This window comes from Pinus tabuliformis, chromosome 4_1 (assembly GCF_031772625.1).
Source record: "Pinus tabuliformis cultivar Carrire ecotype Pingquan chromosome 4_1, CPIR1, whole genome shotgun sequence".
Classification (NCBI taxonomy): Eukaryota; Viridiplantae; Streptophyta; class Pinopsida; order Pinales; family Pinaceae; genus Pinus; species Pinus tabuliformis.
The window spans coordinates 644,793,584-644,816,767 of record NC_142303.1 but is presented as its reverse complement, the minus strand read 5'-3'; the positions used below and the strand labels follow the sequence as shown (position 1 = coordinate 644,816,767).

At 33.9% G+C, this 23,184-nt stretch overlaps 2 protein-coding genes across 2 annotated transcripts; both read left to right on the top strand.

Annotated features, from left to right (window-relative positions):
- The first annotated feature begins 11,396 nt into the window (after positions 1 to 11,396).
- LOC149177705 (putative disease resistance protein At4g27220) lies at positions 11,397 to 13,355 on the top strand. The gene has a single exon (XM_089421849.1). The coding sequence runs from the start codon at positions 11,397 to 11,399 to the stop codon at positions 13,353 to 13,355; it is 1,959 nt and encodes a 652-aa protein (XP_089277975.1).
- A 7,700-nt stretch (positions 13,356 to 21,055) lies between these two features.
- LOC149177704 (uncharacterized) lies at positions 21,056 to 21,682 on the top strand. Its single transcript, XM_089421848.1, has one exon. The coding sequence runs from the start codon at positions 21,056 to 21,058 to the stop codon at positions 21,680 to 21,682; it is 627 nt and encodes a 208-aa protein (XP_089277974.1).
- Positions 21,683 to 23,184: the final 1,502 nt, after the last annotated feature.

Sequence of the window (23,184 nt, the reverse complement as noted above, 5' to 3'; positions counted from 1 at the left end):
TGATTGCAGATAATATCCGTCACCAAAATGACCATGTCATGACAGAAACTTCAGAACAATTAAGGCTCAAAGAGATTCCATGATAGGGTATTAACCCTGATTCTACTGGGAGGGGTGGAGGTGTTGCCCACCGTTTATCCTCCGAACCCTAGAGTCATGGGAGGGTTGTGCAAGTCACGCTCCCCTAGACATGTGATGATGACTGTCGGATGCCTACTAGGGATCAGGTCGGTATACCCGACGCTGTCATCCTTGGAGTTTATGAATGATTAGGTCAGTATGGCTGACACCATGGCATACTCTAGTAGAGGACAGATAGGATGGGAGTGGAAGAGATTAGAAAGGATAGGATGATTTTGTGATAGCCTGGGGAACCTGATGAAGTAAAACATGATCATTAAAGTTATAAACCTAAAAGTATTCAAAACACCAATTTTATAGTGCCCTCACATTAAGCAAAAAGTCAACCTCGATACATAATCCGAACAAGAATGTACTAATCGCTATTATAAGTAATGATATACGATAAAAATTCTAACTTCGAGACAAAGTTTCAATAAGAAAACACCTATGAAGGAACTGATCGATGAAGCAATTAAACAAAGAATCTAATTACAAGATGAAATCCCATTAGCCTGGTTAGGTAAGAGATGGGTATCAATTTTAAGTAGTTGAGTATGGCCACCATTGTAAATCACATGGTGTGAAAATGATTGTAAAATTAATGAGGTGTATAATGTCACTTATGAATGCCATATAGTGATCTTTTGGCCTTTTAGTTAAATAGCATGGGTTATGGTTTCTGTTGTAAACATGACCATGAGTGTGTTATGAACTCTTGGCAAGTATGATCTTGTTTGGGAACTTGCAAGTTGGACATGTATTGGAAGCCACAAATTTTCATATGGATACCAGTGTTGATTTCATCACTTCTAGCTCCAAAGTACCAAGGCGGAGGAGAAGTGTGGCATTTTAGAGACATTTCTTAGGCATATCAAGATTGTAATATTGTTTATACTTTTGGAGGAGAAAAAGGCCTTTATTGGGGCGGAATTATTTAGGTGGATCCAAAAATCAAAGTCGTTATATCTCATCGAAACTAGGACCAAACGAAGAGCTAGTTGCAAGCTTTCCAACGACAAAAACGATGCCTCAATCTGACTCTATATGTGGAGGTTACGACTAGTCAAATTTCTGGTCAAAGTTGGCTAAGGGATAAATTTAGCATGTCCCCAATTAAAATTTTAGCTTCAACAACCTTGGCAATCCAACTAAATTTGGTGTAATTTGGCTAAAATTAGTTAGAAATCCAAACAAAATTGGCAGCATCGCTACATTTCACGAAACTACCAAAGTTGGCGGAACCCCACTAAAATTAGTGTCAAGGTTGTGGGAGATCATATGGGGCCATGTGTCCCAATCATATGGTACCATGTGGCACCCTTTGGGCTGCCAATTGGCTAGATCAACCCATGAAGCAGCCAACTCATGGGTCACAATTTTAGTAATGGTTAAACGAGCAGTGTCAAACCAAAATGGAAAAGGTTAAATTAAGCGGCGATTTTGGCACATGTTAAAAGTATAAAACTGGTGAGACAATGGTTGCAACGAATGTTTTATTGGTGGGTTGATTGTTTGATATGTTAAGCTCAACGATTGATAATCAACACTAAACTAAACCCCAACCCAACTTACAACCAGCAGTCTGGAAATGCAAACGGTTGATTTAATATTAGTGATAATAGTCAATAGTAGGTTTGTAAATTGTTTATCGATAGTCTAATTTAAAAACATATGTTCAATAGTTAACTGGGCAGTCAAACTTGACCCTGACATTGATTGGTTTTTCAACATATATTTCAAAATTCGGCAATAAAATTGCTATAAATGCATGCCTGAAGTCACTTGTTGCAATGGATAGTTGGCAACCCTGTCAACAATTGGTGGGAGTTCAAAGGCGATTTTAGTTAAGATAAACAAAAGCTTTTTTAAATCTTGTAGATCGTGAAACACTATTTGTCATCTCCGAAAGAGAAAGGCTCACCAGCGTAATAAGAGAAGATAAGAAGGGACTAATACGACAGTGAAACACAGACATAGTAGAAGTCAACTAGCGAATCTGACTTTGTTGGAAGATGAGATGAGGCGGGCACGAAACCTTCTTTGGTCATCTACCCTAGTGCATCGATAGCCAGATGCTAAGGTTTAAGAGCCAGTTGCTGACATCACATCAGTTGCGAGAACCACTTTTGGAACCGGACCATGAAGATGTAATGATCGTCCAAGTATTTCTCACCATCCATTAGTCACACGCGTGGTTGAATCTCTCTCAATGACCGAGACCTACCTCTGAGTGAGTGTGAAATGCATATTTTTAGTCGGCATTCTCCAGAATGCCTCCTTGCCCCTTCGAACCAATCAGATCTCTTAACTGCACTGCATATAGTTTCTCTGAACTACACATAAGAGTAAACCACTGAAGGGTCAAGGCTCAAGGCTCAAGAAGGGGCCCCATTAAGGCTTCAACTCGTCGGGCAAGTTCATTGTTTTCGATTTGTATTTTCGTTTTTATTTTTAGCCATAATTGTTGCTTGACATAAATAGTTATCTATAGCTCATTCATGCAGCAAAGAGGTTTTCATCGTTGGTTTTTTTCATTGTGCTTGTTATTAATGAAAATCAATTGTGATTGGCATTCAAAATCTATAAAAATAAAAAATTACTCTTATCTCCATTACGATGGATGGATCACATAATTTTCAGGCATTGATTTAGTTTTCCCACTAGTTTGTGAGGCACAACTTCTTTTATGGTTTTGCAAAATTACAAGTGATAATTATGGTGGATTTCAAATTTTCAAGGCATTGGTTTTCCTATTTCTGGAGTGGAAAGGCATATTTTGGTGTTGTGTAGTTTCTCTAAAAGAATCTCTGAATGAGAATATCTTGTCTCATTTTTACATTATTCTTGTGCTTGAGATTCATAAGAGAGCTTGTAGTTTGTCTTTTTTCTTAGCAAGCTCCTAATTTCAGTTTTGTCTCTAATTTTTCTTTCGAGCTTTTAGATATTTTATTATATTATTTTACCACCATTAGGCAAGGATACTTGTCTTGGGTTGCTTTGTCTCATTTCTACATTATTCTTGTGCTTGAGATTCATAAGAGAGCTTGTAGCTGCTTTCTTTCCTAGCAAACTCCTAATTTCAGTTTCGTGTCTAATGTTTCTTTTGAGCTCCTAAACAATTTATTATATTATTTTATCACCATTATGCAAGGATACTTGTCTTGGGTTGCTTTGGGTGACGGCTTTCATTTGTATTCACGATCATGCAAGGGGGATTTCCTAGGTTTCTTTGTATCTAGAGCATTGAATTTAATGATGCCAATTATTCAATTAGATCTTTGCTACATATGGAGTTAGAGGTGAACCAAAAAGAAAAGAACATGTTTTAGCAAGAAAAGTTGAATTGGATTAACTTTATATAAAGAGTAATTTTCTGTAATAATAAACAATATGTATTTTAAATTGCTGATTTTACTTTTGAAATTTCTCCAACAACATTATCTACTTACTATAAATTCAAAACCTTTTAGAATTCTTAATTGTAATGCAATACTGAAAAAACATAAATAAAGTTACACATAAACGCCAATATTTTGATCTAGAGCAATTTTGCTTAATATAAATTGAAAATAAATCTATATTTATATGTGTATATCTCTTTTACATTACATATCATATGAAAAGAACTTTTGAAATGCTTACCTTTGTAGATATCTCTTTCATCTAATCTATAAAATGACGAGAAATTTTGGTTTCTCCAAATCTCTAGATTCTAGAATTGGTATTTGCAATTGGGTCTTCACAATGAATCTTGTAACTCTTCATATTAGCCACACTAACAATGGAACAATGTCTCCATTAGACATTTTTAATGCAAGGAAAAATAAGATAACTATGAAAATGCACAACATAGTGCAAAGAGAACATAGTGATCAACCATGATCAATGTTGATGGTTTTTTTTTTCTTTTTTTCTTAAAATAATCAGCTTTCTGTTGTTCTTATTCTTCTCTTGCCTATACAATATATAATAATTGTTTATTGTTTAGATAAATATAAAAAAGAAATGATATAAATTTAAAAAAAAAAAGTAAAGGAAATTGAACAAAGCATATAGCCATATTTGGTGAAGTCTATATCTTCCATAAGGAGTTTATAGAGTTTGGAATTTCCATTGGGTATAAATTTTTTTCACTTTCACTAAAATATTTGAATTACTATTCAATGTTATAATAATTTATATTTTTTATCTACAATGATTTTGATATACAATTTATTCCATACTATTTTCACCAAGAATTACACTAATCACAATGTTAAAATTTATGTTAATAAAATATTTCAAAACGTGTGAAATTTTTTAGAGGTAAATTGTCAAGATGGATAACAATAGTATAATCTCTTTTCCTTTGTTCTTAGCCACAAGATACAAGAATATATATTATAAAATATTATTAAATTAAGAAAAATATATTAAAGATAATTAATAAAGATAAATTATATTTATAAGAATGAATGAATAATGAGATCTAAATTGCATGATATATAGATTAGCATAGTCATATAGATTAAATGGTTGGAAACCACATATCAATCAGTAGTAAGTATTAAAATACTTGTTTCATAATACATCTCACATTACCAAATTTATAAAAGAAAAAGAAAAGAGAAATAATATATATATATATGAAGAAAAAAAAACATATTGAAGTAACCATAATTAATAACATTTGTGGATATGACAATTTTTTAAATTAAATTGAAAAGAAAAAAGATATAACTATTTTTGAGATAAATCTCAAATATATGAACATTATTTTCTTTGCAATATTTTTAATAAACGGTTTCAATTACCTTCTAAAATATATAGTTTGTGTTTTGGTATAATTATTATTTTTTTTATAAATATTTAAACGAAGCTTAGTTTATTTTAAATAATATTCATCATTCATATAAAAATATTAGGTTTTTTTTATAAAAATTTAAACTAATTTTTTTGTATATCTAGCCTAGAGTATGCCAGAAATTCGCAAGTTAATTTATTTTACCATAGTTTTTACTAAGTAGATCACTGTGAGCAGTTTTGGTTTCCCAAATTCCCTTGTCACAGATCTCAACAGTGCTAAGGTTAAACAGTTATCTCTAAATCTGTATGAAATCTATTTTGAAGTAATAAAAAACTTAATCAACATTTTTTTAAAACAATATAAAATTGGTTTCTTATTTCTTATTTTTTTACATTTCTAATAAGAATGATCTTAAATTTTATCTGTGTGGAAAGATAGATTCAATCAGAAGAAACTCCCAACTTTTTCTATAGAGCTCAAGCAATTTCAATGGACCGCATGGATATTATTTAGAAGATGAGATGTTGTCATGATTTGAAACCACCAAGCACAAAAATAAGTTATTCGGTTACTGATGCAAGAAACATCATCCCATCTTTTTCCATGTGGACAGCGTATTTCCCAATTGTTTTTGTATCGACAACCGTGTGTCCATTGGACACATTGAAATGCATAATTTCCCACTTACATCAACATTAACACTATTAAAAAATTTCATAAATAAATGTACTTATTAGGTGCTCATTGACCAATATGGATAGAGCTCACCATTGCCCGTGCATGTAATTCCTGCAGTAAGTGAAAAAGAATAAAGAAAAGACATGACACGGAGGAGAAAAACAGAGGCAGAGAGATGAGACATGGTTGACCCAAATACCAGTGAAACAGAAACGGGAAACATAAACTTATCAGATATCATTTATATGTTTTAAGCTTTATGTCATGTGAAATTATGTTGGGGTTAATTTCCACAACTTTCCAATCAACATCAGTTTGTATTATATGGGAAATATGATGGTGGGATGGTATGTGGTGATGGTGGCTCCCTCTCAGTGTAGTTGATTGTTGTGAAATTTCGATTAGACTCCTTAATGGTAGACACTCAAGTCTTTCTCTACAAGTTTAACGCAAAACTTACTATTAGAAAGAATACTTAATGATGTAGGTGTGTAGGTGTCTAGATTATTTTCTTTGAAAAAGGGTTTAACATGGCTTAAGAGGTAATATTAGCTGCCATCTAAGTGTGGGGAGTGAGTTGCATCATCCAACACAAACAATTTTTAATAATTTCTTAGTTATAATCATGGATACATTACTAGAGTTGAATTATTTATCTACACAGTAATTAAAGAATGTATCTTACTCATTGTAAATTTCAATACAGCCCTCATTTGACCAACTCTAATTTTAACTAGTCCTCCATAATTATCTATATCCAAACTTTCTGCCTAAATTCCAAGAAGAAAGAGTTTACATAGTGGATATTGTTTTGCCTTTGAAAATCCCCTAGCCATGCCATGATCTCATGTTTACCTCTATGGATTCCCTCGCCCATATCTAAATAAACCTGAGAGGAAGAAACATTTATCGATTTAGATATACGTACCAATAGGAGGTAGATTGGTTCTAAATGTTCTCTAGTAATTTCTAGCATACTAAATTTTTCTTTTATGTATACATGTGTAGTAATTATCCACAAGATGGGCAAGTTACACTTCAAAAACAATTAACCAGGGAACAAGATACTAATTGGCAGTGTATGGCTTAGTGAGAAAGGATCTCAACTCGAAATTCATAAGGCCATTGGGTTTAAAAAATCTTCATCACTTCTTACTCACCCACTAGCAAGGGAAGCCTTAAGATCAATTTCAAAAGAAGACTATGGTAGTAGATTCTCTAGAGAAAATATATTAATTGAATTTCTCTTAAGCTATCAATAAACACCCTTTCAACAAAGAAACTAGTGTTGTAAGTGCTAAGACATATACTATTTGATTTGAACTAGTTCTAGAACATACATATCCTAGTTTATACAACATTAATTTCTTTGTTGTGGGGTGCATAATGTTTACATTGCTTATGGACCGTGAAAACCATGTTGAAGGAACCTTATTTTGGAAAGTCCTCACATTAATTGTCTTCATTATTGGGTATCAATTAAGATAGGAAATGCGCAATGACAAATGACATGTACATCGCCATGGATATTTCACTAGAATAATTCATCACAACAGATCGTGTATTGTGCTAAAATATTTTACTATGTAGGTTTACTTCTTTCGATAGATTTATTATTACTAGCTTATTGCTCAAATTTTTAAAAGATGATATATTTTGAAAGAAGATAGATTATCCTAAAATTGCGGAGAATACATGACCAAGTGATGATTAATATGGAGCAACAATGATATTTTTGTAGATCCTAAGGGTCGGGCCAATAGGTACTATGAAGATCATGTAGACTCAATATAGTATCATTCAAGGCCAATATACATCTACCTTAAACAAAATTACCCACATGTTTCCCATGTAAAGTATTAATGTATTAACATGAGGCTTAGGCATCACTGGTGAAGTTACCAACAACATGGGGATGACACCTTGGATGAATAGATGATTAATGAGCTACCTCCTAGCTTTCATGATGAGGATTCATCTATTGTTTTTAGGGATCTTTGCCTTCTATAGCAAAAATGGAATGGAGGCATGAAATTTGCAATTGAAGCTAAAAACTTAGTTGTGCTTAATGTCAAGCAAGAAAACCTAATGGAAATGTCAGTGCTAATATAGCAATAACATGGGTTATTGGAGAAACATTTTTTTGAGATGACACAAATTAAAACAACAAAAGGAGAGGATAAAAAATTACATGAATCAACAACTCTTAGCATAAAGTTTTCAAACATAATGTGAATGAATTTGTCCTTTACTTTAACAATTGTGAGGAACAAATTGTGTCACTTACCATTGACTTCTTAAATGATATTCTCACGAACAAGGATTATGATGCCAATATCATCATGATCAAATAACAATTAGAATGGGGAATTTCATAAGTGGCGAGAAAGATTCAAGATTTAGATGAAATCATCACATGGTAAGAGCAATACAATTTTATCCCAACCAATGTACACTCCTTTCTACAAAGTGAAATATATTGGTTTTCCACCAACATTTATCAAACCAAATTTATGAAATGCATTTGAAGACATTGATTCAGTATTGAAAGAGAATGATGGGCACCTAGTTGAGGCTATGGAAATGATTAAGTTAGATAAAATACAATGGTCCAAAGAGATTGTTATCACTCCAATATTTCTCTAGAGTGTTTGAGAAATAAATGATTAGAGGTAACCACAAACCAAATTTGGAGATTAGGATCTAGCCTTCCTAATTCTTAGAGAGGGTTCTCTCTTTTTTATTTAACTTTGTTTAGTTATTTAATTTTAGGCTAGTTATGATTGTTCTTGTGTTTTAATTTAGATTTAGTGGTGGGATCACTTACTTAGATGAAAAGAGGGGTGTCTTTTACCATTGGGCTATGGGGTCAGATGTCAAGCAAACAAGACTGGATCAAGTTCTAAAAACAATGTCTATAGGGCAAGATAGCAAAGTTACTTCAGATCTCAAGATTGGATGGTGAAGTGGTTTTCAATTGGATCCAAAGATCAATTCAGGGTTCCTTAGGCCGGATTATGAAGAAAGTGAAAGAGGTCAATCAAGATGGGAGAGCAATTAAGGATTCTCAAATCCGGATATCAGAAAAAAACATGTAAATGATTAACTGTTGAAAACAGAGTGTACTTAAACAAATTCTGAGATAAACTTCTAGTTAATTCATTCAAATTTAGATAACATTTAAGTTTGTGAAAAAAAACATAAGAAAATAACAAATTTAACAAAGAAAATATTTCACTGTAATAGCTCAACACATGAATCCTGTAATGCAAACTCTTTATTACTTGGTCCAGTCTGCTGGCTTGAAAAATTGGTACAATAACCCTTAGGTTTATGATCAAAATAACTTTACAAATGTATAGCAATCCACCCAATACATCGAATTATGAAGTATTTGTACAAAAATAATTTACAAAATGTCCCAAACTATCTTGGGAACTAATATAGGAGAAAGAAATATCTTCATGCAAGAAGGTAGAGACAGCTATTGAACTGTTGTTTATTGTCCATGTTTATTAGGCTGTGTTGTCTTTAAACTTTCATATTTTTCCTTTTAATCTTTGCTTCACTGTTTGGTCTTCACACTAGATGTTCTATTTACTCTGACCTTACAACTGATACGCTTTCACCTGATACACTTTGACCTGGCTGACCTGTCATTATCCTTTTACTGTGCCTTTTTACTCTTATTGTACATTTTTACCTTTTGACTGTGTATTTCTATAGTAAGTCATTTAATTTCTCCCATGTTTTGGCATCTGGTAATTGGATATTCATCATCTTCCTGTAAATCTCATATGCATATGTATACTTGGTAAAAGTAGGATTATTCACAAAAAAGTGTTTTACCTCATGCTGGAGGTAAAACAAATTCTCAAAAGTTTGGTATAAGACCTTGCCAGTAGGTATCCCCTTCATGGATGAAGTATTCACTTGATCTCTAGCTACTTCTCTGATTTTTCTATTGTAGTCCTCTTGTGGCATTAACTTATCGTTTATTACCAAGGGATTTGGTAAACCTTTTTGCCTCAAAATTTCAAATTTAACCATAAATCTGTCAATGGTCAGTTTCATGGTTTGGCACTTATCCTCGAGGTTCAATGTTAAATTCCTCTTGGTGAGGACCCTTTTCACTTCCAAAATTGTGCCTGTTCTGTCAGGTATCTCTAGTTCCTGTAATTCATACTTATTCTTAGACTTGAGGAAGTGAATGATCCTTGCAGCTTCCTCTGGCATGTCTCCAAGTTCTACTTTTACTCTCTATATGGCTTCTGTAGCCTCTTTTATTAAGTCAATCTGCTAAAAAATTATTTGGATGGATAGCCAAATATCATTGAGAATATGAGAGGGAGGGAGATAATGACAGAGTTGGAGGATGAAGAGAGAGTAGGGTTATTACAAAATATACATACATATATATATATATATATATATATATATATATATATATATATATATATAATAAATCTTGTCATTTTAAAATATCAGCATGTTTACAAGTTAATATTCATTATGGTAAAGTGGAGATTAATATTTTTGGTTAAGAATTTGTTCACATACTTTTTTTTTAAATATATATTTTTAAGTCATATATTATTTATTTTTATTAATGCTACTAATAATAAATATTATAGTTAGTTATTTAGTTAAATTTTATAGTTTGATTTTTTTGTTTGCAACATATTATAAAGTGTGTTATGATTTTTATCAATATTTTGTCATTCATTTAATTGATATATTTGTGCTTGCTTTATTTATATTATTATAACTACAACTTTATGAAAATTATTATTATTTTTATGATGGCATGCATGTTTAATTTGGAATAGAGTTTTTAGAATTTTAATTTAATTATCAATAATTATAATTATTAGATTGATGGTAGGGATTTAACTTCTATACAATATTCTAGAATATTATTGGTAGTATACACAAAACAAAGATTGAAATTTTTTTCCAAAGTAGTAATGTTTTTCTTTTCATTTTTAATTAAGTTCATTAGTTAAAAAATTGTCATATAAACAAGTGTCAAATGAAATGAGTATTTTTTTTTTGCATATGACATTAATAAGTTATGTATTGGGTCATGATATTGTAACAAAGCTTATTTATAGATTAAGAATACCCATAATCTATGATTAAAAACCCTGTTTTGTTTTTTTAAATATTTATATTGTTAACTTTTATATTAATTTTATTAATAATAATAATAAAACAAAGCTATAATTTAGTTCTGATGGTTTTTTTAATTTTATTAATTTGACATATATAGTGTGTTTTAATATTTATCATAAATTAATATTTATTATTATTTCTCCACCATTCAGTTTATATAAATGTACTGATATATATTTATATTAATATATATTATTATCTTATCATCACCAATAAATATAGAAACTAAATACACTATTGCCAATAGATAGAAACTAAATATATATTGTATAGTGGATAATTTTATAGCGTAAACCAGCAAAACCACATGGTATGACCATGACTATAGATGTGAATTGTTTAATAATGTATGCCAATGAAAACTCTTAGAGGGCAAAAAAGAGAAATGATAAGAATATTGACAAAAGGATCAAGCGGATGAAATTTCGATATGCAAGTAAATTGTTTTTTATATTGTGTGTGAATGAGAAATTTGACCCGGAACAATGGAAAAATCAATGATGTGAAGTTTCTTTTTCTTAGTGTGATGTTATGGATGGAGTCACTATGACAATGATCATACTTTCTTCTGCGTGTTAACTGATACTATCCTCCCTCTGCCTCTTTTATCTTGATATTGTGATCTGGAGTAGCCATGGCCGCTTTGAATCTTGCCACAGGCAGTGCAAGCAACGCCATTGCCGACACAATAACCAGCGTGATTATTAATCCACTCCTCCGACAAATAGATGATGCGATTCAGTTGGATGAAAACAGAAAGATTCTGGAAACTCAGTTAAATCGAATGAAGAGCCTCTTACTCGATATTGACAATCAATTCGGAGATCAACAAAGGACGCCTCCAGCGACCGTGAACAATTGTTTGCGAAGGATGGAAAATGAAGTTGGGAAGGCCCGAGATTTGATCGATCGCTCGCTAAGGCCGAAGCAATGCCTCCTCGATTGCCTCCTCTGCAAGCCCAACCTCTCGAGGCAAATCAGAGAATGGAAGTCAAATTTTGAGAAGCTCTTTACAGAGCTTCAAACCGACTTGTCTGTGTTTTACAATGCTCGAGGGATTGTTACGTCCGCACCGCATCAGACAGAGATATTACTTCAAGATGCACCAGATCACGGCTTTGTGGGTTTGGGGATTAAGTCTGCGGAGATACAGCTAAAGAGTTGGCTCACCGAAGCTCCTCAGGTAGATCTAATTGGTGTGTGGGGCATGGGCGGTGTTGGAAAGACCACATTGCTCAAAAAGGTTTATAACTATTACAAGGTTAGTGGCTTTTTTGATGTAGTGATTTGGGTCACTGTTTCTCAGTTTTCTATCATAGATTTGCAGAGTTGTATTGCTCAGACAATCAATTTAGACCTCACTGTTTTCCATTCTAATTCTGATCTGAGGAAGATGAAATTGTCTGCACATCTCAAAATCAAGAAATTTCTCTTAATTTTAGATGACATGTGGAATCCCCTCAATCTGAAACAATTAGGAGTAGAATTTGGCAATGACAGAGGAAGCAAAGTTGTATTCTCTACCCGCAATGGAGATCTGGTTCGACAAATGAACACAGGAAAATCCTTTCAATTACAACCCCTAGCCCCAGAAGAAGCATGGGAGCTGTTTCGCAATATAGCTTTCAAAGAAGGCCATGTTCCTGATGATTTAGAGCACATTGCCATAGAAGTTGGCAATGAATGTAAAGGTTTGCCCTTAGCAATAAATGTAATTGCCTCAACAATGATTGGCATCATGGGTGTAGATCAGTGGAATCTTGCTTTAAGCCAGATGAAAACAGTGGATTTGAATTTTCCAAGTACTCATCCTCGGGTTGAATACGAGTTGTATCAGATATTGAGATGGAGCTATGATCGTTTGCCCAATGCTAACTTCAAGAATTGCTTTCTGTATTGTGCCATGTTTCCCGAAGACAAAGAAATTGAAGTGGACAAGTTGGTTGGAATGTGGATTGCAGAAGGGATTGTTGAAAGCAAAAACCCAGCAAATTTGATGGAGACAGCTAAGAGTTATATAAACTTGCTTGTAGATCGTTGCTTATTTGAGGTAGCGCACTTTCCACAGGGAATTGTTTTCTTAAAAACTCACGATGTCCTCCGTGACATGGCGATCTTCATTGGGGAGAAGGAAGAAAATTGCTTGTTTAGGGCAGGTCAAATACATGAACAGTTTCCCCTGGAAATTAGGGAGGATTGCAAAAGAATGTCACTGTATGAGAATAATATTACACATCTCCCACCACAAGGATTGAAATGCACAAAACTGGTAAGTCTAATCTTGAGAGGAAATAAAGGATTAGAAAATATTCCAGAAGCATTTCTGAGCAGCCTTCCCTGCCTCAAGGTGTTGGATTTATCTAGGACAAAGATAAAAACATTACCAACATCATTGTGGCAACTCACACAGCTGGAGTTTTTAGATTTAAGTTACACAGAAATTGAAGATGTGCCAGAAGGTATAACAAATCTTTATCGACTTCAGTTTCTAGATCTTTCAGGATGTTCCAAACTGCGATCACTGCCTCGTCATATAAGAGAGCTTAAAAATCTCAAGAGTCTCCAAGCATCTCAGTATAATGTTGTATTATAAGCTCATGGTGACTCTACTTGTAGACACAGTTGTTTCTGAGTCCATTCTCCTTTGAAAGCTGTTTATGATCTTTATCAACTGTTGTAAGTGCCTGGAGTGAGAAATATTCTTAATGGCAAAATATGATTCACTTTATTACTATTTGAAACTAGTATAGTATATAACAAATGTTTCAAAATCAAAAGGACCAGTGTTTTTGGGCATCTCTCCATTGTTAACTTATATAAGTACATGAGATCATGGACTGGCAATGTTAACTCCAGTCAAATTTTAGTTAAAATATATCGTAAATAAAACTTCCTTGAACTCTATACAATTATTAATATAGTTTTATTATTATACACAACTGAAAGTGTATAATTTATTTAGCAATTCAGCTTTCAAGGTAATGGTAATGAAATAGTAGCAATATTTTTTTGCTGTGATTACATATGATGATACAATTCCTTTTTTTCTCAAGAATTACATATGATGATACAATTCCTTTTTTTCTCAAGAACCTTGCGCTTATGTTAATATAAGATAGGTTCAGAGTAGGTGAGATCTCGATACGTTCATTGTTTTCGATTTGTATTTTCTTTTTTATTTTTAGCCATAGTTGTTGTTGACATAAATAGTTACCATAAAATACTCTGTACTGCTCATATATGCAGCAAAGAGGTTTTTATGGTTGTTTTTTTTTTCATTGCAGTTGTTAATGATGAAAGTCAATTGTGATCGGCGATCAAAATCTATAAACATAAAAAGAGTTACTATTATCTCCATTACGACTGATGGATCACATACGTTTTCAGGCGTTGATTTAGTTTTGCCACTAGTTTGTGAGGCACAACTTTTTTTAACATCTTAACATGTGGTTTTGCAAAATTACAAGTGATAATCATGGTGGACTTTAAGGCATTGGTTTTCCCATTGCTGGAGTGGAAAAGCATATTTTGGTGTTGTGTGGTTTCTCTAATAAGATTCTCTCCGAATAAGAGTATTTCTTTTATTTTCTACATTATTCCTGTGCTTGAGATTTATAAGAGAGCTGGTAGCTTGCTTTCTTTCCTATCAAGCTGTTAATTTCAGTTTTACTTCTGATTTTTCTTTTGAGCTCCTAAATAGTTTATTATATTATTTTATCACTATTATGCAAGGATACTTGTCTTGGGTTGCTATGGGTGACAACGTTCATTTGTATTCACGATCATACAAAGAGGATTTCCCTATGTGCATTATGCAGAGCATTGAATTTAATGATGTCAATTATTCAATCAGGCCTAGGCCTTTGCTACATATAGAGTTGGAGGTGAACCAAAAAGAAAAGAACATGTTTTAAAGCGAGGTTGAACAGGACTAACTTTTTTCAGAAGAAAAAAGCGTAATATATTCATATAAGAAGATTACATAGAGCAAATGCAAGAAGCATATGCAAAAACAGTCATATAAGAAGATTACATAGAGCAAATGCAAAAACGTGGACCGAGCCACATGAAGATCTGCACAAATCTGTTAAAACAGATCTCAAATAAAGCCCCGAAGGGCTAATATTGCCCCCAGACAAGGCAACCCATCTATAAGGTGCAGAAGAGGCACCAGAAAACCAAGCAGACAAGCATCCGAAGAAAGAGCAACAAGATCTGTCTGCCCAATATGGAAGGAGAGGCACGAAATGAGGAAGAGAGCAGCAAGAGAAACCACTCCTTCCCCACCCCCTCAAAACTCTCCACCCGAATCGGACGAGAAACAGAGGAAGAACGCTGCCACAAACATCTGCATCTGCCTACAGAAAAGACCAATGGAGACCTCCATAGAAGCGGCACGAAACAGGGCAGAAGCACTGCTGTTCCCTCAACGCTCCAAAGGAAATGTCGTGGCCAAAAAAAAACTAACTGCAGCCGAGAAGGAAAAGACCCACCGGAGCAGAGGCGGCAAGGGGAGCCACCTCGTCCCCGCTAAGAGAAGACTAAAAGACCAGAAGATGAAGCCAGAACAAAACTAACTACGCTCCTCCCCTGCTCGCCGCTCCTGCAATCGCTCCTCCCCTACTTGCTGCTGTTGTACGCCCTCCTACGCTCAAACCCCTGCTCGCCCTCCTGCTCGTGCTCCTGCTCCACCCCTTATGCTTCTACACTCCTCCCCTGATCACCGCTGCTTGCCGCTGACTCGCCGCGAGGGTTCTCTCCAGACTGCTCGCCGCTCGTCCCCTGCTTGCCGCGAGGGTTCACTCCACACTGCTCGCCGCTGCTTGCCGTGCATCAATCACCCATCTCCCCTGCTCGCCGCTGCTCGCAGCTCCCTTCCCGGGTCTCAAATGCTATAGGCCGTTGCTAATAAGATTCACCAGCCCCGCACGGCAATAGAACTTTGCTCAAAAAATGGTGGCGCCTGCCTGCGACTCTGTCGTGCTTATCCACTGGAGGCAAGGCCTGAGAACGCGGCATATGCTACAACCTTTCGCAGGATCTCCACCTCTCAGAGACTTCGCCCGCCCCGTCTCCTCGCACCTGACTATTCTCAGACCGTTTTCTCTGTCGTTACCTGCTTGCCACTGCTTGCCGCGAGGGTTCACTCCACGCTACTCGCCGCTTCTCCCCTGCTCGCCCTCCCATTAGCTGCTTTCCCTCCCGTTACTTGCTCCTCCCCTGCTCGCCCAAACATGACTAACTTTATATAAAGAATAATTTTTAGTAATAATAAAAAATATGCATTTTGAATTGCTAATTTTACTTTTGAACTTTCTACAACTACTACTTACTGTAAATTCAAAAACTTTTAAGATTCTTAATTGTAATGCAATACTAAAAAAACATAAATAAAATTACACACAAATGCCAATGTTTTGATCTAGACCAACAAAACTAATTTTACTTAACCTAAATTGAACACATTTATCTGTGCATATCTCTTTTACATTACATATCATATAAAAAGAGCTTTTGAAATGCTTACCTGTAAGAGATAATGCTTAAAATTACGAGAACTTTTAGTTTCTCCAAATCTCTAGATCTTAGAATTGGTATTTGCAATAAAACCTCTAACTCTTCATATTAACCACTAACAATGTCTCCCCTTAGACATTTTTAATGCAAGGAAAAATGAGATAATTATAAAAATGCACAACATTAAAATCGTTCAATTGTTTTACATAGTGCAAAGAGAACATAGGTGATTAACCTAACATAGATGATGATGTTTTTTTTTTTTTTTTTTTGGGAATTCTGTTGTTCTTATTCTTCTCTTCTGCCGATGCAATCTTTAATAATTGTTTGGACAAATATAAAAAAGAAAGGATATAAATTAGAATTAAAAAAGGAAAGGAAATTGAATAAAGCATATAGCTATATTTGATGAAGTTTATATCTTTCATGAGCAGTTTATAGAATTTGGAATTTGCATTGCGTATCTCTTTTTCACTTTCACTAAACTATTTGAATTACTACTTAATGTTATAATAATTTATATTTTTTATTTACAATGATTTTGATATATAATTTATTCCATATTATTTTTGGTAAGAATTACACTAATCATATTGTTAAAATCTAGGTTCACAAAATTATTTCAAAACGTGCCAAATTCATTAGAGGTAAATTGTCAAGATGGATAACAATAGTATAACTTCTTTTCCTTTGTTCTTAGCCTAGCCACGATATATAAGAATATATATTAAAAAAATATTATTAAATTAAGAAAAATATATTAAAGATAATTAATAAAAATAAATTATATTGATAATGAATGAAGAATAAGATTTAAATTGCATAATATATAGATTAGTATAGTTATATAAAAAAACACACATCAATCAATAGTAAACATTAAAATACTTGTCTTATGATACATCTCACATTACCAGATTAAAAAAAAAAAAGGAAAGAAAGAAAGAAGTAATATATATGTGTGTAATAAAAAAAATACATATTAAAATAACAATAATTAATAACAATTGTGGATATGACATTTTTAAAATTAAATTGAAAAGCGAAAAATATATAACTATTTTTTAGATAAATCTCAAATATATGAACATTATTTTCTATGCAATATTTTTAATAAATGGTTTCAATTACCTTCTAAAATATATAGTTTATGCTTCTGTATAATTATTATTTTTATTTTATAATTATTTAAATGAAGTTTAGTTTATTTTAAATAATATTCATTATTTATATAAAAATATTAGATTTTTTTTTTTTTTTAAACTAGTGTTTTTGTATATCTAGCCTAGAGTATGGCAGAGATTCGCAAGTTAGTTTATTTTACGATAGTTTTTACTAAGTAGATCACTGTCAACAATTTTGGTTTCCCTTGTGACAAATCTCAACAGTGCTAAGGTTAAACAATTATCTTTAATTTTGTATGAAATCTATTTTGAAGCAATACAAAACTTAATCAACATTTTTTTTAAATAATATAAAATTGATTTCTTACTTCTTCTTATTTTACATTTCTAATAAGAATGATCTTAAATTTTATCCGTGGAAAGATTCAATCAGAAGAAACTCCCAATGTTTTTTATAGAGCTCAAACAATTTCCATAAACGGCATGGATATTCATTTAGAAGATGAAATGTTGTCATGATTTGAAACCAAGAAACACAAAAATAATTTATTTGGTTACCGATGCAAGAAACAAGATCCCATTTTAAACCACACAAATCTAGGCCTTTCCATGTGGACAGTGTATTTCCCAATTGCTTTTGTATTGACAATAGTGTGTCCATTGAACACATTGAAATGCATAATTTCCCACTTACATCAACATTAACACTGTTAAAATTTTTCATAAATAAATGTACTTATTAGGTGCTCATTGACCAATATCGATAGAGCTCACCATCGTCAGTGTATGTAATTCCTGCAATAAACACAAAAGAAGAAAGCAAAGGCATGACACGAAGGAGAAAAACAGATGCAGAGAGATGAGACATGGCTGACGCAGATACCGGTGAAAAAAACAACGTATCATATATCATCTATATGTTTTGAGCTTTATGTCATGTGAAATTATGTTGGGGTTAATTTCCACATCTTTCCAATCAACATAGTTTGCATTATGATGGTGGGATGGTATGTTGTGATGATGGCTCCCTCGTATAGTTGATTGTAGTAAAGTCTTGGTTAGACTCCTTAATGGTAGACACTCAAGATTTGCTCACTACAATTTTAGCTTAAAACTTACTATTAGAAAGAACATTTAATGATGTAGGTGTGTAGGTGTCTAAATTATTTTAAGAGGCAATTTTAGCTTCCATCTAAGTGTTGGGAGTGAGTTGCATCATCCAACACAAATATTTTTTAATAATTTCTTAGTTATAATCATGGATACATAACTGGAGTTGAATTATTTATCTACACGTTAATTAAAGAATGTATCTTACTCTTTACTCATTGTAAATTTCAATACAGCCCCTATTTGACCAACTCTAATTTTAATTGGTCCTCCCTAATTATTTATATCCAAAATTTCCGAAATTCTAGGAAGAAAGAGTTTACATAGTGGATATTATTTTTCCTTTGTGGATTCCCTTGCCCGGATCTAAATCAGCCTGAGAGGAACAAACATTTATGGATTTATATGCATACGAATAGGTGGTAGATTGGTTCTAAATGTTCTCTAGTGATTTCTAGCATACTAAATTTTGTTTTTATGTATACATGTATAGTAATGATCCACAAGTTGAGAAAGTTACACTTCAAAAAAATTTATCGAGGGAACAAGACATTGGTTGGCAGTGTATGGCTTAGTAAGAAAGGCTCTCAACTCGAAATTCATATGGCCATTGGGTTTAAAAAATCTTCATTACTTCTTATTCACCCACTAGTAAGGGAAGAATCAAAATCAATTTCAAAAGAAGATTGTGGTAGTAGATTCTCTAGAGAAAATATATTAATTGAATTTCACTTAAGCTATCAATAAACACCCTTTCAACAAAGCAACTAGTGTTGTAAGTGCTAAGATATATACTATTTGATTTGAAGTAATTCTAGAACATATATATCCTAGTTTATACAACATTAATTTCTTTGTTGTGGGGTGCATAATGTTTACCTTTCTTATAGACTGTGAAAAGCATGTTGAAGGCACCTTATTTTGGAAAGTCCTCACATTAATCGTCCACATTATTGGGTATCACTTAAGATAGGAAATACACAATCACAAATGTCTTGTACATTGCCATGGATATTTCACTAGAATAATTCATCACAACAGATCTTGTATTGTGCTAAAATATTTTACTATGTAGGTTTACTTCTTTCGATAGATATATTATTACAAGCTTATTGCTCAAATTTTTAAAAGATGATATATTTTGAAAGAAGATAGATTATCCTATAATTGTGGAGAACACATGACCAAGTGATGATTAATATGAGCAACAATGAGATTTTGGTAGATCCTAAGGGTACTATGACCATCATGTAGGCTCAATATAGTATCATTCAAGGCCAATATACATCGACCTTAAACAAAAGTACCCACATGTTTCACATGTAAAGTATTAATGTATTAACATGAGGCTTAGGCATCATTGGTGAAGTTACCAACAACATGGAGATGACACCTTGGATGAATAGATGATTAATGAGCTACCTCCTAGCTTTCATGATGAGGATTCATCTATTTTTTTAGGGATCTTTGCCTTCTATAGCAAAAATGGAATGGAGGCATAAAATTTGCAATTGAAACTACAAACTTAGTTGTGCTTAATGTCAAGCAAGCAAACCTAATGGCAATGTCACTGCTAAGATAGCAATAACATAGGTTATTAGAGAAACATTTTTTTGAGATGACACAAATTAAAACAACAAAAGGAGAGGATAAAAAATTTCATGAATCAACACTCTTAGTATAAAGTTTTCAAACATAATGTGAATGAATTTGTCCTTTAATTTAACAATTGTGAGGAACAAATTGTGTCACTTATCATTGACTTCTTAAATGGTATTCTCACGAACAAGGATTATGATGCCAATATCATCATGGTCAAATAACAATTAGAATGGAGAATTTCGTAAGTGACTAGAAAGATTCAAGATTTAGATGACATCATCACATGGTAAGAGCAATACAATTTTATCCCAACCAATGTACATTCATTTCTACAAAGTGAAATATATTGGTTTTCCACCAACATTTATTAAACCAAATTTATGAAATGCATTTGAAGACATTGATTCACTATGGAGAGAGAATGATGGTCACCTAGTTGAGGCTATGGAAATGATTGAGTTAGATAAAATACAATGGTCCAAATAGACAACAAATAATGCCATTCTTTTATAGTTAGGAGCGGGGAACGGTTGGAACAGGGATGCGCGCTAGGGCCTGTGCAGACAGACAACGCTGACAAGGGGCAATAGCAGGGAGCAGACTGTGTAAGGCGGAAATCGATTAGCTTGGGCAGCGAATCCCCGCTGCAAACGTGTCTCAGTCTTCTGAGTTCTCAGTGGCAAAGCTGGGGTTAAACCCTAAAAACACGCCCTAAGCGAAATGGGAGAACCAAAGGGGGGGGGGAGAGATCCCCTCCTTCAAAAATGTGGTAATAGGCGAGACCAGCGCAGGTGGTGTTCAGCAGAACGAGAGGGAAAGTCATGCCCCAGTAATGGGAAACCTGTGGCAGAAAAGGATGAGAGGAAAATGTCTACCTAGGGCACAAAAACAACCAAGGTATGTCATTCCATGCGACAAATTGGAGGAATATAACTGTTACATGAAGGACCATGCCCTAATATGTAAGTTCATAGGATACTGGCCTTCAGAGAAGGAGCTATATAGATGGATCGACCAAAGGTGGAGACCTAGAGGACATGTGGATCTCAGATTGGGAGCTCAAGGTTTTTTCACAGCGATCTTTACGAATCTGGAAGACAAGAACAAGATCTTTGAGGAAGGGCCATATTTCTTGAACAATGCAGGCCTGTTCATGAAATATTGGGAAGAGAGATATAGCCCAGAAAAGGAAAAACTGCTTGATGCACCAGTCTGGGTTCGCCTGTTTGGGCTTCCTGATGAATTCTGGGACTCGGAAATTCTGGAAGGAATAGGCAACTCAATTGGGAGCTTTGTTAAAATTGCAGAGGCTACGAAACGAGGTAAATATAATGCTTATGCGAGGATCTGTGTATACATGAATCTGGAAGAACCCCTCCCGGAAAACATTGAGCTGGACTATCATGATGATGTTTGGAAGCAGCCAATCGATTACGAACACATCCCCTTCAGATGCCGCAACTGCCATGAATATGGTCATTTATATAGGCAATGCCCAAGGAAGTTTCATAACCGTTTCGTAGAAGTTGCCCACCAAACACCACATTGGTTGGTTGATACATTTTGACTTCCAATCATTTTAGAATGCCACGTCTTCAAAGACGGCAAGGAAATTGGTAGATATTTTGGTAGTGGTTTTTTGGATCATTTATTTAGCCAGGGATTTTGTGGATAAGTTGAAGAGTTTAGTGTGAAACTCCACAACTTATTATGAAATTTCATAATAAAAGAAAAAAATAAAATATAAAAGCCAGATAAAAGGGCAATCTGATCTATAAGCTATTCTTTTTCTTCACTCCGCAATAGGATGTTGTTTACCTCGAAATTACTAGAAGTTTTAATCCTTCCACGAAGTTATAATATTTCCATATTTCTTAGAGAGTCCCGACTCTAGACTCCCATCATACCTGTCTGGACCGTCCAATCGTATGGTCGACCTCTTTGCTCCACCCGCATCAATTCCATTAAGCTTAGGCTAAAGGACCAACGACATGCACCTTTTATGTTGGTCCCTTTCCGGCATATTCACCGATTTCCATCATTCATATTTTCGTCAAACTGTTGCTCCAAACGGTGTCCGTTTCCATGTTCGTTTGAGCAATGACGTTGACTAAGTTCCCTCTGCGTCATTTCAAATCTCCATTTTACTCTCTAAATCCTTTTCATATGTTGCACTTTGCAAAGCCAATTTTTCTTAAAACCGTTTTTGCAACTTAAATTTCCATGGCTAGTACTCGGGAAAAATGGTTTTTCCTGTTGGATTTTGATGATTTTTTTTTTAAATCCAAGTTATAGCTATCAAGTTTTAGAATATTAGGTGTTCCATAGATTTTTAGAATGCTAAAACTATTTCCTTTTCAAAAAAAAAAATCCCTATTGAAACAGGGGATCAAGCAGAGCTTGATCGGTGCTTGTCACATCCATGTCGACTCTCTCATTCTTCTTCGTTAGTTAGATACTGCAAAAACAACCTTAAATTTACCACTGCAACTCGAACTTCCGTGGAAATTGAAACAGGGAATCAAGCAAGAGGTCGCTCAATGCCCGGGACACATGGAGATCTTGAATTTAAGGAACAAGAAGAAGATGTTGGGCAAATTTTCATTTTCAGTGCTGGTGGCTCACCTCCACATGCTAAGATGTCCACCATGGTTTCTTTGGTATTTCATGTGATGACTGGAATCATGGTGAGATTTGATGTGAAGCAGGGACGACATTTATTTTTAAATTTGACAAGAGCTTCCACCCTTGATGGTATACAATAACTCTATATAAATTGATTAAGAAACACCATCTTAACATGGTGTTTTGTCAACTTTGTGGGCTCAAGCCCAAGATGGTGTTTTGTCAACCTTTACAGGCTCAAGCCCAAGAGAGGAATCCAACAGAATCTCTAGCCCTCTAGGGCATTTGCTGAGAAGACACAGCTAACATATAATGATATTGTTAACCCCAGATTTTAAGTATTTAGGACGTCTCTTCTCAATATCTAGATATATAGATATGTATAGGTGAACTCATTGCCAAATTTGTTGTTTCTTTAACATATGTATTTTCATTTTAAAATTT

Coding starts and splice junctions, on each gene's coding strand:
- LOC149177705 (XM_089421849.1), top strand. CDS start 11,397: ATGGCCGCTTTGAATCTTGCCACAGGCAGTGCAAGCAACGCCATTGCC.
- LOC149177704 (XM_089421848.1), top strand. CDS start 21,056: ATGAAGGACCATGCCCTAATATGTAAGTTCATAGGATACTGGCCTTCA.